Genomic DNA, 18,494 nt, shown 5'->3' with positions numbered 1-18,494 from the left:
TAGCTTGTTGCTAACATTCCCCCCCTCTTCGACTGTGTCATCCCTTGACATAGCTTCATGGACTGAAGTAGTCTTCGGGTTGACGGCCAGCGAGGCGGTCTTTAAGCGCATGTAGTGCTTTCTCATATCTAAGTCGTCTCTCTTTGTCAGGAACTTCCAATAGATACATGGATTGGACTTTGCCAACTTCTTCTGCCAATTGGTGGACCTCATCCACAAAAGATTTCTACAAGTTATTACTCAATGAAACTATTTCTGTTCATCTCAAATGCAATAGGAATTGGGGCTTGCATTCTGATAAAGATTGGTGATTAAATGTACTGCACAATGTCTCGAGCTCTATCTCATCATTTAAAGCCAAGGTCTTCATTGGAGAGTTATAAAATGAAGCCTTGTCTACCTCTAAAAAAATCCTTAAGTGAAATCGGGGGGATGGTAAATGTGCTAATTGTGGTAGACTGGAGGATACCAAACATCTATTTTGGTATCGCTCTATTGTAGCAAAATGGTGGAAATGGGGCCAAGCATGGTGGGCAGATGCATGTAGATTCAAAGTTATAGTCCTGCTTTCTTTGAGAAGGATGAAGCACTTCAATTCTATCTTTGATCTTATGCACACTGGTTTTTTTGTTTTGTATAGCTCATGAGAAACCATGCTCTATATGAGTAGCAAATTCATTTCACAGGTCTTTACTTGTGCATCTGCTTAAGAACAAGATGATGCCTGGACATTCTAGCTATCCCAAGACTTGGATAAACATGCAAAGGCTCTGTTTATCATGGCAAAGATGTAACATTATAGAGTAGATAATGTAAATATGATCTTCAGAGTGTGTGTGTGTGTGTGTGTGTGTGTGTGTGAGAGAGAGAGAGAGAGAGAGAGAGAGAGAGAGAGAGAGAGAGAGAGAGAGAGAGAGAGAGAGAGAGAGAGAGAGAGAGAGAGAGAGGCGCCAATGCAACCATTCGACCTCGTTTACAACTGGCATTGATGTGGAACCTCCAATCTTCAACATTACCTTAACATTATAAATTTTAGTTTCCTATTTCTTCAATACTTACAAAGAAACCCACCCTTAGAGATCGTGAGGGTCTTATATATGGTACTTGCATTTGACACAAACTTTATGTTTATTTATGTATGGTTGCTGACTATTGATCTCGTGAAATGGAAGTGAGAAGCAAGGACATGTCACCGATCAACACAATACCCTCTACACATATTTACCACTCCTACATTTGCATGTGAGATGGGCCTAGAGCTTTGTGAAATTATGCTAGGTTTAACTGGGATGGCGGAAGAGTTGATTTACAAAAGCATTTGTTGTGGAAAGTTTTGGAAGCCTTTGGGCCCAACATTTTTTTTGCCAATCCCCCCTTGGGAAGAAAGCTTTGCCCACGCAACATGCCAGGGAGGCTCCAATATGATTCTGCCTTCATGCTAGACGAGTGAGTGCACCGCAAATGCTTCGATGGTTGAGTGCTGCTGTTGCCTCGTGCAAATGAGAGAGAGAGAGAGAGAGAGAGAGAGAGAGAGAGAGAGAGAGAGAGAGACCCTTGTTTTCCACAAGATCATCATCTGAACCCACCCTTATATGTTGGGTGCCAAACTTGCCAATGTCCACGTGTGCAAATTCTTTGGCTCTGGCCTCTTTGGATGGTGAATCACATAGACATGATTCTAGGAATATGTCCGGAGGAACCTATAGGGAGGTGTGATGGATTGCTGGAAATTCTTCTACTAAGATGCTGATGGAGGCCTTGCATGCAGTCCCTTATTCTTGCTGCGGCTTCAACCCTCTACGCGGAGTATCATTTTCAGCATCATCATCATCATCGGCTCGCCCTCTCGCAGCTCCTCCCTCACCATTGTTCTCTCCATTGACTAATTCTGGAAGGGGAAGGCGCAGAAGATCCATTTCCATGGATTCGGCTCGAGCCTCAATCGGGTATGCATTGTGTGAGGGTCTTCGCATTTCAAATTGTAGGTCGTCGCAACATATTTTCTTTATGGACAAGGCATAGGGGAGCCTACAGCAATTTAATGGCAGCTTCAGTTTAAGTCTTGTGTGCCTGGTTGTCGCAACCCACCTGCTCCATTGCCCGCTGCTGCTGCTGCTGACGGCCACGAACCCACATTATCACTCTCATCACATTCACTGCTACCAGAACAAGGCGCAGGACTCTTCAATACTACTGCCGTCATCTTGAGTCGCTCATGACCTACTCAGATGAGAGAGTTGCTTATCTGTCGAACTGAGGAAGCTTTTCAATGCTTTGAGGATGATTTTTTGGATGATATTTTCTCCATTGATTGGATTGGCCGGATCTTTGGTGTGTAGGCTTCCAAAAAAGCCCAAAACAGAAAAGAAGGTGGGAGGGGTTAATCCTGACGCCAATAAGGGGAGTAGATACAGCAGCAAATTACCACCTCACAAAATGGCTCATGGTTATGAGGCAGCAAAGGGTATGAAGAAGGGGTGAGATCCTATGTCAAAATTTACAGATAAACATTGCGTACCACTTGGGCACAGATGTGATCTTGGAGGTTCCCTAAGCAGTCCAGGTTTTCTTTGTATAGCCTCACCACGTGGGGGATTTTAATTCAGCTCTACGAGCCTAAGAGACACTTGTGTGTTTTTGGCTATACATCATATTAACCTCAGCAGCAGATCAACCCAGTCGGATTTCAAGGGCTTGCTGTCACGTGACACATCCCAACCCTATGTGTTCGTGGACAAGCTACACCACAACAGGGTTTAGTCAGTTCAATCAAGTTTAGAATAGCAGTGATCTGGCACTTTTGTGAGTCTATTCGTAGACCGTGCATGCCCAGTCACTTAGCATAGATGCATATCCTCCGGTTGCACACAGCATGATCATCGGAATTCCCAGGGGAATTTTCCAGTGCATTTAGCCTATTTTTGGTTATTTACACTTATTATTTTTAAGTGACTTTCCAACAAAAGTAGGTAGGGCAATTTTGCTAAGTCAACATATAAGCAAACCCACGTTAGCACTTTCTGGCAGAAGGGCAGCAGGAGCTTCCCGCTCAACATGCAACTTCTCAGCAGTACTCCCCCTTAGCATTAGACCATCGCCATCCTCTCCCATCCCTTGGCGTTTTCTCTTCTAGCAGATCTTGGCGTTCCATTCCCAGTAACCATCGCCAGCACCCTCCATATCTTGGCGTTTTTCCATTAGCACCAAGGCAGCCAGTTCAGCCCATTCAAAAACGCCAGCAAGCCAGATCCATCCAGCGTTTTTGCTCAGCTTTAGGACCCCTTTCACACCAGCGTTTCAGCATGGATATGCCTGCATAACCAGCGTTTTCAGCATACAGTAGTGACCTAAAAACGCAGCCAAAAAGGTGCCACAGTTCAGCGTTTTTTGATCAACTATCTCAGCGTTTTGATCAGCAAAGTCAGCCTTGAAAAACGCAAGTTTTCAGCAGATAAACCGCAGTAGAACCGACCCAGATTAGTTGCAGAAGTCCCCCCATCTTTAGCCCAAGAAAACGCAGCCAAAACAGTCATTTTCAGCCACTGAAACAGTCCCAGAAATCAGCAGATAGAAGATCCCAGATTTCAGCCCCAAGTCGTCGTCATCACCACCGTCGTCGTCATCGGCATAGTCCCATTGCATCAGTCCATTGCATTCGCATTGTACACCTTTGTGCAATCAAAGTAGACCACTCTCGCTGACGAGAGTGGGGCCTTCGGAGGAGGGTTTTACAACCTCTCGGGTGTCGTATCTCTCCTCTCTCCTTCTCTCAGTCTATTCACTTGCACGCACAATATCCACTCACTTTGTTTGTGATCATAGCACTCTCCACAAGACGGAAGACTCTCTCCTTCCCTAAAAACTAAAAGGAACCTTGAGCAATAAAGATCACTAATCTTGAGAAAATACAACATTCATTCCGCTGCACCTTACATTGGTATCAGAGCTTTGGAAGTGTCTTGCATTACTCAAGGAAAGAACCACAAGAACCACAAGAATTTTTTTTTGCTTGTTGTGATCGCACGAACCCAAGTTTACTCGGGCGTGGCGATTCTTAATCGTGTTTTGTTGAAGAGTGAAAGGAATCCAAAGAAAGAAGGGCTTGTCCAGCCTCCCCTTGTGTCTCTTTTCACTCATTGAGAGCGGATCGTGCACTTAGCGGCCGGCCAATCAGCGTGAGGCGGGAAAAAGCAACCTTGGTGTGAGCGCAAGGCCGCAAAGGGGTGCGCCCGCAGAAAAGGGTAGAACTCGGGTGAAGAGAAGATCCTTCTCCAACGTGATTTGCAAGCGAAAGAAAACCTCAAGAACCCCAAGAACCCAAGACCCTCAAGACTCAAGAACCTCAAGAACCTCAAGAACCCAAGATTCTCACAAATCAAGGACCTCAAGAACCTCAAGATCCTCAAGAACCCAAGTTCCTCGCGAGCTTAAGACCCCAAGATGATAGTGCATGGTCGTCACCCGAAGCGGAATGGATACTTCGCATACAGGTGATGAGCATGAGAGAGGCGACGAAGACTCGTCCCCACCCGGAGATGATTTCTTCAACCCTCCCCCTTCGCCATCTACGCCACCAAGTGCACCAGACCCTATGGAGGTAATGATGAAGCAGATGATGGCCATGATGGATAGACAAGAAGACAAGCGCCTTGCTTTAGAACGCGAGTGCGACGCAAGAAAAGAAAGAAAAGAACTAAGGAAGGAGGAAGCGGCAGCAAGAAACGCGGCATTGGAGGCCGATCGTGCCGCTCATAGATTGGCTTTGGAGACCGAGCGTGAAGCTCGACGAGAGCTACGCACTCAAGAATTGATGCCCAAGTCCTAGCCTTGAAGACCAAACCACCCAAAGATCGTGGGAGTTCGTCAAGTGGCACAAGCCACGACGCACATTCCAACCATCCAGTCATAGAAAAGTTGAACTTTCAGTAAGTATGACGGTAAGATGGATGCTATTGTTATTCATTCTTGGTTGCATCAATTTAATGCTTATTTTGCGACAATTAAGAAAACAGGCAATAGCAAAGTTTTGACGGCAGCTATGTACCTTGCTAGTGATGCCATAAATTGGTACCAGGCATGGCAAGAGGCACAGCTAGCCGCGCACCTAGAGGCAGCCGATGATTTCACGCCCCTCTTTTAGTTGGGCTGATTTCCAAGACAAGCTCAAGGCGAGGTTTATGCCACCTCAGTATCTCGCACGATTAAAGGACGATTGGCGCGCTCTCAAGCAAAATGGTATGCCGGTTATGTCTTTTTCTAATCGTGTTTTGTAGCTAGGTACCCAACTACGCATGTCGGATGATGAGCGCAAAGAGGATTTTCTCTTTGGATTGGACGAGTATATCAAGTACGATGTCGAGGTACTCGATCCGATCGATCTCAACAAGGCGGTAGCGATTGCTCTCGCACAGGAGATGAGCACAACAAAGGAAAGCCTAAGGAGAACAAGACTTCTACAAGTCCCTCGCAGACTTCTTAGAACCCGCAGAACGGTAAGAACGGTAAGAATGATAACTCTTCTAACCAATCTTCCAACAGTCTCTCATCAAAGAATTCTTCCAATGAATCTAAGGGTAAGGCTAACACAACTGCTAAACCTAAGCTTACTCCAGATGAAAAGGTAGCACAAGGAATTGTAGGAGGTTACATCACGTCAGAAGAACAAAGCACGTATTCTAAAGAAGGTCGTTGTTTTCATTGTCACATTAAGGGTCACATAAAACGAACATGTTCTAAGCTTGAATCGAATGAATCTAAAGAACCCACAACACCTACTACATCTGTCTATGCAATGAATGATAACACGATTGTGCCCAAAGTTTCTCAGGACCCTCCCATTGATGATTCTCTCATTAAAAGTTATGGTCATACGTGGGGGCACCGTTTTGTCATATTGTTTGACCCAGGTAGTATGCATGATGTGATCAGTTCCTCTCTTGTTGAGAGAGCCCGCCTCGAAGTTAGTCCGAGATCTCCTATCGAGGTCTCTGGCTTTCGTCCCGGTATGGACGCTCTCATCACGGAGGAGTGCCTTGATGTGTTGTTTGCAATTCAACAGACTGCCTTCACTAGAAGATTTGTTGTTTCTCCTCTCTCAGGATGTGATATGATTTTAGGCATTCGATGGTTTTGTGATAATGACACTCTCATGAAATTTTTGGCTAACACTATAACTCTCAATGCCGACAGTGATTCTTCTATTGTCATTCATGGAGAGGACATTGCTCCTTCTCTCTCTCTCTCTCATTGCTAATATGCAGGACAAGGTTGAAAGGCTTCGGGATAAGGAGATTCTCTCAATCTCTTTGTCTCCACAGCATGACACACAGGATTTTCATGATTATGAGAAGCATGATGATTTGAATGATAATGATTTGCATGATGATTTGGATGACAAAGACAAGCATGATGACTTGCATGAAGAAGATGTGATTGTTCACCAGGATGATGTGTTAGTGGATGCTTTTCCTAGCGAAGCTAACCTCGTTGTAGATTCGATCAATCACGAAGATCCGATCTTGGCTCTCGAGTCAAGGTCCAAAGAACCCCCACAAGACGATTCGATCATTCAAGAAGAAGCGATCTTGGCTCTCGAGCCTTGGTCCAAAGAATCCTCACAGGAAGTATTATCTATTCACATGATTGATATGCACGCATTGTTCGATTGTTTCATTCGTGATCGGTTCTTGTATTTTAGTCAGCATCGTTATGAGATCCCTTTTACTAGGCATGGCATATTGTATGTTGGGCACGTTTCTCTCATGGATGAGCACGAATATATGCGGATTGTGCATGAAAAGCTGAAAAGTTTGTATGTCAGGAAGTCACAGTCCATGTCTCTTCCTTGGCATGACACAGTTTCCGAAAGAGCACATGATAGTATGAGCACCAAGCATGGGCATTTCCATTGGGATTTGCCACAGTTGATTGATTTCGATCAAACAGAAAAGATTCGATCGCATTGTTAGGTGCAGCGGAATGAATGTTGTATTTTCTCAAGATTAGTGATCTTTATTGCTCAAGGTTCCTTTTAGTTCTTAGGGAAAGAGAGAGCTTTCCGTCTTATGGAGAGTGCTATGATCATGAACAAAGTGAGTGGATATTGTGCGTGCAAGTGGATGAGACTGAGAGAAGGAGAGAGAAGAGATACGACACTTGAGAGGTTGAAAAACCCTCTTCCGAAGGCCCCACTCTCGTCGGCGAGAGTGGTCTAACTTGATTGCACAAAGGTGTACAACGCGTATGCAATGGACTGATGCAATGGGACTATGCCGATGACGACGACGGTGGTGACGACGGCGACTTGATGGCTGAAATCTGAAATCTTCTAACTTCTGAAATTCGGGACTGTTTCGGTGGCTGAAAATGACTGTTTTGGCTGCGTTTTTATGGCTGAAAATTGGGGGAACATCTGCAACCAACTTGGGGGAGTTCTGCTACTGTGTCTAAGGCTGAATTCCTGCGTTTTGTCACTGCTGAAACTGCAGGTATCCTAGCGTTAGTGTTGGGGCTGAAAACGCTGGAAAAGCTGAGGTCTAGGCTAGCGTTTTTGCAATGAAAAACGCTGCTGAAATGTGCTGTGGGAAAAACGCCAGGCAATGCCCTTTGATAGCGATGCTGGACACTGTGTGGGAAAACGCCAAGAGATGGGTCCTGATGGCGATGGCTGAATGTTCTAGGAGAAAACGCCAGATGAGGGGAGATGGTGGCGATGGATTTGACGCTGAGGGGGGGTACTGCTGAGAAGTTGCCTGTTGAGCGGGAAGCTCCTGCTGCCTCTTCTCCAGAAAGTGCTAACTTGGGTTTGCTTATATATTAACTTAGCAAAATTGCCCTACCTACTTTTGCTGGAAGGTCACTTAAAAATAATAAGTGAAAATACCAATAAATAGGCTAATAGGCTAAATGCATTGGAAAATTCTCCTAACTGATGCTAATGGATCCTGATGGGAATTCCGATGATCATGCTGTGTGCAACCGGAGGATATGCATCTATGCTAAGTGACTGGGCATGCACGGTCTACGAATAGACTCACAAAAGTGCCAGATCACTGCTAATCTAGACTTGATTGAACTGACTGAACCCTGCTGTGGTGTAGCTTGTCCACCGGCACATAGGGTTGGGATCTGTCACGTGACATCCCCTCCTTTTCAAAGTGAGGTACTAATACCGAATTGTATGGCGTCGAGGGAGATCGCCAATAGCATCCGGAATCCTGGAAGGGACTCTTCGCCGGCCCACTCTGCTGTGTGGGTCGAGCGGTACTTGAACTTCATAAAGGTTTGCAACGCTTGCTTCTATGGGCCGCGCCGAAAGTGACACAAAGTCTTCTGTGGCTCCTTCGATGCTTCAACTTCGTCTAGAGTCCTGCTTGTTTCGTCTTCAAGAATCTCCATTTCTGAAAATTCCTGAAACCATCTCCAACACAAAACCATGAACATACCCATTCCATGTAAAGTGAAGGAAAAAAATCTTGTCTTCTCTAAAGACTGTGTATGCAGTGTAGACGAACATAGAGACGGAGTGACAACCCGTTCATTAAACACATGCAAACAATGAGGTCGAATCTTTTCTGTTTGATCGAAATCAATCAACTGTGGCAAATCCCAATGGAAATGTCCATGCTTGGTGCTCATACAATCATGTGCTCTTTCGGAAACTGTGTCATGCCAAGGAAGAGACATGGAATGTGACTTCCTTACATACAAACTTTTCAGCTTTTCGTGAACAATCCGCATACATTCGTGCTCATCCATGAAAGAAACGTGTTTAACATACAGTATGTCATGCCTAGAAAAAGGGATCATAGAACGATGCTGACTAAAATACAGGAAACGATCACGAATGAAACATTCGAACAATGCGTGCGTATCAATCATGCGAACACATAATACTTCCCGTGAGGGTTCTTTGGACCTCGACTCGAAAGCCAAGATTGGTTCTTTGTGATTGATCGAATCTTCCTGTGGGGGTTCTGTGGACCTCGACTGGAAAGCAAAGATCGATTCTTCGTGATTGATTGAATCTACAGCGAGGTTAGCTTCGCTAGAAAAAGCATCCACTAACACATCCTTCTTGTGAACAATCACCTCATCTTCATGCAATTCATCATGCTTGTGAGAAATCACATCTTGATCATGCAAATCATCATGCTTGTCATTGTCATCCAAATCATTGGCATCCAAATCATCATGCTTATCATTGTCATTCAAATCATCATGCAAATCATTATCATTCAATTCATCATGCTTCTCATCATTATGTAAATCATTGTGCTTATCATTGTCGTTCAAAACATCATCATGCTTCATACAATCATGCAAATCCTGTGTATCATGCGATGGAGAAGAAGAGACTAAGAGAGTCTCCTTTTCCCGAATCGATTGCATCGGTGCCTGCACTTGAGAAAAGAGTCGCAACATCTCTTGCAGTCGTGCTTTGTTCTCGCGATAAAATTCTGCTTGTCTTGCTTGGTTCTCTGCTTGTCTGCGTTCCATTTTTGCTTGTCTTTCTTTGAATTCATGATCCAATTTGGCTTGTCGTTCTTTGGCTTCCAAGCGTGTTTGCTCGCTCTCACGCACTATGCCTGCCATTCTTTCTTGGTACTTACGCTCGATGGCTGCCATGTCTTCTTTGTAGGCTCTTCTTTCTGCTTCTCGTTCGGCATCTCTTGCTTTGTCTTCTAACTTCTTGTCCATCATCCTCTTGTCGAAAGCCTCCATAGGAGTTGGTGCAATCCTTGTCGTAGATGGGAAAGGGGGAGGGTCGGAAAAACCTCTTGGTGGGGAAAATTCTTCTTCGCCTCTCTCATGCTCATCACCTCCAAGCGAAGTATCCATTCCGCTTCGAGTAATGATCATTTTGAAGTCGTGGGTTCTTGTAGGTTCTTGTGGGTTCTTGCGGGTCTTGGGTTCTTGAGGTTCTTGAGGTCCTTGATTTGTGAGAATCTTGGGTTCTTGAGTCTTGAGGGTCTTGGGTTCTTGGGGTTCTTGAGGTTTTCTTTCGCTTGCAAATCGCGTTGGAGAAGGATCTTCTCTTCACCCGAGTTCTACTCCTTTTTGTGGGCGCACCCCTTGGCGGCCTTGCGCTCACACCAAGGTTGCTTTTTCCCACCTCACGTAGATTGGCCGGTCGCTAAGTGCACGGTCCGCTCTCAATGAGTGAAAAGAGACACAAGGGGAGGCTGGACAAGCCCCTCTTTCTTGGGATTCCTGTCACTCTTCAACAAAACACGATTAGGAATCGCCATGCCCAAGTAAACTTGGGTTCGTGCGATCGCAACAAGCAAAAAAAATTCTTGTGGTTCTTTCCTTGAGTAATGCAGAACACTTCCAAAGCTCTGATACCAATGTTAGGTGCAATGGAATGAATGTTGTATTTTCTCAAGATTAGTGATCTTTATTGCTTAAGGTTCCTTTTAGTTCTTAGGGAAAGAGAGAGATTTTCGTCTTATGGAGAGTGCTATGATCATGAACAAAGTGAGTGGATATTGTGCGTGCAAGTGGATGAGACTGAGAGAAGGAGAGAGGAGATACACCACCCGAGAGGTTGAAAAACCCTCTTCCGAAGGCCCCACTCTCGTCGACGAGAGTGGTCTAACTTGATTGCACAAAGGTGTACAATGCGTATGCAATGGACTGATGCAATGGGACTATGCCGATGACGACGACGGTGGTGACGATGGCGACTTGATGGCTGAAATCTGAGATCTTCTAACTGCTGAAATTTGGGACTGTTTCGGTGGCTGAAAATGACTGTTTTGGCTGCGTTTTTATGGCTGAAAATGAGGGGAACGAACATCTGCAACCAACTTGGGGGAGTTCTGCTACTGTGTCTAAGGTTGAATTCCTGCGTTGTCACTGCTTCTGAAACTGCAGGTATCCTAGCGTTAGTGTTGGGGTTGAAAACGCTGGAAAAGCTGAGGTCTAGGCTAGCGTTTTTGCAATGAAAAACACTGCTGAAATGTGCTGTGGGAAAAACGCCAGGCAATGCCCTTTGATGGCGATGCTGGACACTGTGTGGGAAAACGCCAAGAGATGGGTTCTGATGGCGATGACTGAATGTTCTGGGAGAAAACGCCAGATGAGGAGAGATGGTGGCGATGGATCTGATGCTGAGGGGGGGTACTACTGAGAAGTTGCCTGTTGAGCGGGAAGCTCTTGCTGCCTCTTCTCCAGAAAGTGCTAACTTGGGTTTGCTTATATATTAACTTAGCAAAATTGCCCTACCTACTTTTGTTGGAAGGTCACTTAAAAATAATAAGTGAAAATACCAATAAATAGGAAAATAGGACAAATGCACTGGAAAATTCCCCTAACTGATGCTAATGGATTCTGATGGGAATTCCGATGATCATGCTGTGTGCAACCGGAGGATATGCATCTATTCTAAGTGACTGGGCATGCACGGTTTACGAATAGACTCACAAAAGTGCCAGATCACTGTTAATCTAGACTTGACTGAACTGACTGAACCCTGCTGTGGTGTAGCTTGTCCACGAACACATAGGGTTGGGATGTGTCACGTGACACGCATTGTTTGCATGTGTTTGATGAACGTGTTGTCACTCCGTCTCTATGTTTGTCTACATTGCATACACAGTCTTTAGAGAAGACAATATTTTTTTCCTTCACTTTACATGGAATAGGTATGTTCATGGTTTTGTGTTGGAGATGGTTTCAGAAATTTTCAGCCATGGAGATTCTTGAAGACGAAAGAAGCAGGACACTCGACGAGGTTGACGCAAGAAAGGAGATTCAAACTACTTTGAGTCGCTTTCGGCGCGGCCCAAAGAAGCAAGCATTGCAGACCTTTATGAAGTTCAAGTACCGCACAACCCACACATCAGAGTGGGCCGGCGAAGAGTCCCTTCCAGGATTCCGGATGCTGCTGGCAGTCTCCCTCGACGCCATACAGTTCGGTACCAGTACCTCACTTTGAAGAGGAGGGGATGTCACGTGACACATCCCAACCCTATGTGTCCGTGGACAAGCTACACCACAGCAGGGTTCAGTCAGTTTAGTCAAGTTTAGAATAGCAGTGATTTGACACTTTTGTGAGTCTATTCGTACACCGTGCATGCCGAGTCACTTAGCATAGATGCATATCCTCCGGTTGCACATAGCATGATCATCGGAATTCCTATCAGAATCCATTAGCATCGGTAGGGGAATTTTCCAGTGCATTTAGCCTATTTTCCTATTTTTGGTTATTTTCACTTATTATTTTTAAGTAACTTTCCAACAAAAGTAGGTAGGGCAATTTTGCTAAGTTAATATATAAGCAAACCCAAGTTAACACTTTCTGGCAGAAGAGGCAACAGGAGCGTCCCGCTCAACAGGCAACTTCTCAGCGGTACCCCCCCTCAGCATTAGACCATCGCCATCCTCTCCCATCCCTTGGCGTTTTCTCTTCTAGCAGATCCTGGCGTTCCATTCCCAGTAACCATCGCCAACACCCTCCAGATCTTGGCGTTTTTCCATTAGCACCAAGGCAGCCAGTTCAGCCCATTCAAAAATGCCAGCAAGCCAGATCCATCCAGCGTTTTTGCTCAGCTTTAGGACCCCTTTCACACCAGCCTTTTTCAGCATGGATATGCCTGCATAACCAGCGTTTTCAGCATACAATAGTGACCTAAAAACGCAGCCAAAAAGGTGCCACAGTTCAGCGTTTTTTGACCAGCTATCTCAGCGTTTTGATCAGCAAAGTCAGCCTTGAAAAACGCCAGTTTTCAGCAGATGAACCGCAGCAGAACCGACCCAGATTAGTTGCAGAAGTCCCCCCATCTTTAGCCCAAGAAAACACAGCCAAAACAAGTCATTTTCAGCCACTGAAACAGTCCCAGAAATCAGCAGATAGAAGATCCCATATTTCAGCCCTAAGTCGTCGTCATCACCACCGTCGTCGTCATCAGCATAGTCCGATTGCATTCGCATAGTACACCTTTGTGCAATCAAAGTAGACCACTCTCGCTGACGAGAGTGGGGCCTTCGGAGGAGGGTTTTACAACCTCTCGGGTGTCGTATCTCTTCTCTCTTCTTCTCTCAGTCTCATTCACTTGCACGCACAATATCCACTCACTTTGTTCGTGATCATAGCACTCTCCACAAGACGGAAGGCTCTCTCCTTTCCTAAGAACTAAAAGGAACCTTGAGCAATAAAGATCACTAATCTTGAGAAAATACAACATTCATTCCGCTGCACCTTACACTTGCATTCGCTTACAAGGTCTTAAATGTGTTTACCTAGGATGCATGGAGGCCTCAATATTCATGAAGTTGATTTTGACATGCTTGCTTGAAAGGCCTCTTTGCTGCCTACATTTCTTTTGACAACAACAACAACAGTGGAGTGAGATGTTGTCAGGCATTTTTTGGATGGGCATAAAGCCAATAAGTGATGCTAAATAAGTTGCTGACTAGCCCCAAGTATATATGTGTACATTGTGCTTTGAGTTTTGAAAGTGCCCTTTTAAAAATTCATGTACAAAGGCTTGGTTTTGCTAAGTTGCTTACTGGAGTTTTGGGTCGGTTGAGCTTTCAAATGATGGTCTTCAATGAGCATTTTCAGTCGTGCTTGATAGCTTGTGAATCGGACTCATTTATCATGAGTTACATGCACTCAAAGTGGGCGGTCCCCTACTTAGAAAGTGGTTGCGGATGCATGCGAGAAAAGGCAAGTGGGTCGACTTGATTTATTTAATTAGAAATGATGTAATCGAAATTTTTGGAGATAGCCGAAGTAACGAGCTCCGAGTCGTGCTTTACGACGTCGCATTTGGTGGTCGGAGTCATCGGCTATGCTTCCGCCAAGGTTGCTAGGTGTGGGGAGCAAAACAGAGAATTTCTATGCATGTGTGGGGAGTTGGGAGGATGGTGCCAAGTGGCAATAGAATAGTCCGACATGGAGTGGGGTGAGTGTAAAGTGGAGGGTATAAGGGGTGGAGTGGGTGCCCCATTATGTTAAATCAAAGGGAAAGTGGAGCTCTCACTCTTTGGCTATGGAGGCTCGTGGGGATTTGGAGCGCCTGTTTTGGGTTCCCACTGGTAGGCCAAGCGCTTGGACAAATTTTGGGTCTCTGGACACCCCATTTTTGCCCATCTCCCAAGTCAAAGTGATTGACATAGAGCCCTTCTTTCCCAAAAATGGTCAAAATGAACCAATTAAAAGGGGAGATGAGAGAGAAAGATGTCGGTTGAGATAAGGAAGAAAAATCCACTCCAATAAAGTGGAAAATGCCCCCATTATTATAGCTGTAATTCCTTGCACACTTTTTTTCGTTACAGAGACTTGTTTTTTTTGGAGCTTTTGAGAGAGACCCCATCTTCGAAAGCTTGTAACTCTCTCATCTGTTGTCGGAATCAAGCATATAGATACTCTACGGAGGTCTACACGACACAAGCTTCGTCTTTATGGTCTCGGTTTTTAGAAATTTTAATCATGGTTTGGGTTAGAGCTGTTTCTCACCCATCTTTACAGGTGTTCGACTTATGTGTTTTCTGCTGCCTTGCGGTGTTTCTTTCTAACGGTGTGGTGTGTGCAAGGCTATAGAGGCATTCATTTTTGTCACAAAGTGATGACGTGGCGGACATCAGAAACCCTAATTTCTGCCAGAAACCCTAATTTTCGGAAATCGCGGAGGTTGAAAAAATAAATAAAAATAAAAATAAAAACAAAAATGATGAGCGACGCAAATTTTGCTTTTTCTCTATGCAATGAGAAAGAGAGAGAGAATGCTTTTGCTTTCAAGTTTTGACTCTCTGTGAGAGAGAGAGAGCAATTGCTTTTGATTTGAAGCTTTTGGGGCTCTGCTTTTGGGCATCCCTTGTAACCTTTAAATTAGTGGTGAGGGCCTCACTTCTCAGAGCATCTGGACGCAGAGTTTGAGAATGAATCCCGACCCACTCTCTTGTACTTTGAACTGATTAATATAAAAAGAAATACCGAAAGGGGCGCCAGTCTTTGGGGCCAATATCTCTAGGCACGGAACTCCGCCGGGCCAGTGCAAATCTATTGTGATCTGTGAATTGTTTTGAAGTGGTTATTTGGTGCTGTCGCGGTTGATTCTTGACTTGGATTGTCCAAGTCTGTTACAATTTTCCTTGTCGTTTGCACTCAACAACGTTAGCAGCGTTTTGTGGACACATGAGAGTTCATGCTTATGGTCATTGGACGATGTAAGCAAACATTCTATGGACACATGAGAGTTCGTGCTTATGGTCACTGGACACTTGATTATGCGGATATCATTTGTGGACATGCGTCTGGTCGTATATTGGTTGCCCATATGCCGCCTCTTTGATTTTGGCTTGGCAGCAATGGGTACTGCTGGGTGTGCTATTTTCATTGACCTGACGACTGGGCCTCGGCACACATGGGCTATTTGATACGCTCTCAGAGCATATATTGGAGTAAAGCCTTTATACAACTGTTGACTTTGCCCTATCCCTTTGATTGGTGTACATTGTGTTGATGATGTGTGGTTGTCGTGGATAATATTGTTCTTTGTTTTCTTGTGGCTGTTCGAAAATGGCATTTGGGGATGCATCATTGACCAACATGGAGAGCTATTATTCAGCCTCTACAACAAAATTCCCCCCTTGAGATTGTGGAGTGTCTGTAGGATTGGTGTTGTGTATCACAAAGTGATGACGTGGCATGACCATACTAGACCGGATGAGGAGAGGAAGAGCTAAGTCGAAGCCGGATAGGATCAAAGGACCCAAGTCTGAATGCAGGCGTACAAGAAACATAGTGGGAATCATTATGCGAAACGCGCCGCGTTTTGCAGGCAGCCATCATACGGTGTGTTGGCATGGTAGTACGGAGAGGTGCTTTTCGGCTTCAGTTACTGATTTGCTTTCTCGGCGTCAAGCTTTTAGGGGTGTTGACTTTTCATCTCAGTTGCTTTTGGGCTTGCTTGCCGATATGGGGATCACTTGCAGATCAATGCATGGTTGCAAGATTGCAGACTGATTTCCCAACGAAATGTTAGGGTGGCAAGAGGTTCTGCCTATCTTGTGCACCAAGCACAAGATTTTTAGGAACATCAAGCTTAAGAACGGCACAAGAAAGCAGTAGACAAGCATTGCCGCCACTTGCAGTTGAAGGAGGGTGATTGGGTGCTTCTTAGGTTTGAGAAGGTACACCTGAGAAAGAGGAAGCATACAAAGAAGCTTTTCCCAAAGCTAAGTACGTAATACTATGGACCCTTAGAGGTTTTTGAGAAAATAAACAATCTATCCTTTCAACCGAAGTTGCTAGATACCCTTTGAGGTCCTGGAGAAAATCAACAATGTATCCTTTCAATTGAAGTTGCTAGATTTGGAGGATTCCCAATGCTTTTTATGTGAGCCACGACCTTTTAGAGGTGAGGTGCTAGGGGACAGGGAGCTAGAGGAGCAACCTGAGGTAGAAGAAACTGAGGGGATTCTTATACTTGAGCAGATCCTAGCGCGTGGAAGGAAAGCCAAGTTCAAGAACTACGCTACTCTTGATGCGACGTGGATGGAGGAGGACTTGGGAGATACTCTTCAAATATTACAGCTTCACCTTGAGGATTTTACTTTAGCTGTGACTTCCAAGAGTGCAGATTTGACGGGGTGAATCTGGCGCAGAGATAGAGTCAATGAATTCGTCTGTGACATTTTGAGGGTGCTGATGTGCTGACAGTGCTCTGCTTGGTGACTGCTCTATCAGATGTACATAGATTGTTTTGCCATGATGTGATGCTATGGTTGAAATTTCTAATTGATTTACTCTTGCAAATGTGTGTTTGTTTCAACATGTGAGGTGAAATGTCTGCAATGTTTTGTCTTGATTCACCTTAGAGGTGATACAGATGATTAAAATGATGAGATTTAGTGTGGTGCGGTGCAAATGGATGAAATCTTGACAGCAAGAGAGTGCTCATGACGTACATAGAAAACCTAATAAAGCAAACATTTCTGGTTTTCAACTGAACTATTAATAACCTAATCTGCTTGACAAGGTCTGTCGAGATGTCAAGACTCAAAATAGGATTTACTTTTACTGCTCCAAATGTAGCTACTAAGTGCCTAATATGTGCTCTTGCATGGATTCATATTTTGATCATGAAATAGGGGCAGCTGACCATTATATCAATTACATGTTTTGCAGGCTTCTAGAAACCTTACAAAGCCAGATTAACACAGAGGGTGTGAAAGTTGAGGAAGGGAAAGGGGGTCTTCCTAAATTAGTTTTGACAGAATCATCTGGCAGGTAGATATAAACCTTGGTCATTCGATTGATGATTTCTGTTGTTTAGATGTGTAACTTTTAGATTGATGTCTTTATTATAGTCAGGCAGAGATCTATGTATTTGGAGCATGTGTTACATCTTGGCGGCTTTCAAGTGGAAAAGACCTGCTGTTCGTTCGGCCTGACGCACTTTTCAACGGGCAAAAACCCATTAGGTACATTGATCTGCAGGCCTTTGGTAATTTACTCAGCATTGCATCATAGGGTTGTTGCATTGCATCTACTTGATCTTTGTTGCAGGTGAAAAGCACATGCATGTGTCGACGTTCACACTCAACACTCACGTCCGTGATCATGTGCGAGCGCGTGGGGGCGCACACACACACAGTGCATCATAGGGTTGTTGCATTGCATCTACTTGAATTTTGTTGCAGGTGAAAAACACATGCATGTGTCGACGTTCACAACACTCACGTCCGTGATCATGTTCGAGCGCGCGCGCACGCACACACACACTACATTTCTTTTTAAGGTGCATGTTGTTACTTCACAATCTGACGTGCTTAACATTGCCCAGTGGAGGAATTCCACACTGTTTTCCACAGTTTGGACCAGGGCCTATTCAACAGGTACTCTTGTCTGCGGAAACTGCTATTTTAATACTTTAGAACTTCTGCTGTTTTTGGGGACTGAGATCTAAATCTTTCCTTCTGTCCTCAAGTCATCTGCTGCTTAAACTCTTTCTCACACAAAAGGATAATTCTGGGTGCATTTACTTCTGTTTTCAGCATGGTTTTGCCCGCAATCTTCCGTGGTCTATAAGCAATTGTGAGAATGACAGGGGAAGTCCATCTGTGGTCTTTGAACTCAAGGATAACAAGTATACACAGGATATGTGGAATTACACCTTTTTGGCAACATATAAGGTCTCTTGATTTTTCTACGTTTGGTTTATTTCTCCAAGTGTGTCAGACTCAATAAGTATACGATCTTTGGTGAACTATGCCATCTTCTGCAGAAGAGATGACTTTTCCTTTCAATTGGATACACTGCATGATTTTCCCTTTCAGTTGGATACACTGTGCATGTTTTTCTTTGTTTTTTATATTTAAGAGGGTGATCTGAACGTTCTGTCAAACATTCTGCAGGTGTCTCTTGAGAAAAATAAATTATCAACCACTCTAGTTGTGACGAATACTGATGATAAGCTCTTTACTTTCACTACTGCTTTGCATACGTATTTTTCAGTAAGAACTGCCTTCAGGTTATGTAT

The 18,494-nt window shown here is 44.5% G+C and overlaps 1 protein-coding gene across 2 annotated transcripts in view; it reads left to right on the top strand.

Annotated features, from left to right (window-relative positions):
* Positions 1–1,676: 1,676 nt before the first annotated feature.
* LOC147429759 (Galactose mutarotase-like superfamily protein) overlaps positions 1,677–18,494 on the top strand; it is a 93,915-nt gene continuing 77,097 nt past the window's right edge. For both annotated transcript variants that reach the window (XR_015185901.1, XM_086495999.1), the window contains exons 1-6: positions 1,677–1,946; positions 17,141–17,242; positions 17,323–17,436; positions 17,799–17,850; positions 18,010–18,147; positions 18,370–18,468. Coding sequence is in view for 1 of the 2 variants with exons in the window: in XM_086495999.1 (XP_086352125.1) it covers positions 1,744–1,946; positions 17,141–17,242; positions 17,323–17,436; positions 17,799–17,850; positions 18,010–18,147; positions 18,370–18,468 (708 nt within the window). In the remaining variant the exon portion in view is untranslated. The remainder of the gene's footprint in view (positions 1,947–17,140; positions 17,243–17,322; positions 17,437–17,798; positions 17,851–18,009; positions 18,148–18,369; positions 18,469–18,494) is intronic.

This window comes from Adiantum capillus-veneris, chromosome 22 (genome assembly GCF_014529385.1).
Source record: "Adiantum capillus-veneris isolate H3 chromosome 22, ASM1452938v2, whole genome shotgun sequence".
In the NCBI taxonomy this organism is placed as follows: domain Eukaryota; kingdom Viridiplantae; phylum Streptophyta; class Polypodiopsida; order Polypodiales; family Pteridaceae; genus Adiantum; species Adiantum capillus-veneris.
The sequence above is the reverse complement of the archived record's forward strand: the minus strand, read 5'-3'. Positions and strand labels throughout refer to the sequence as shown.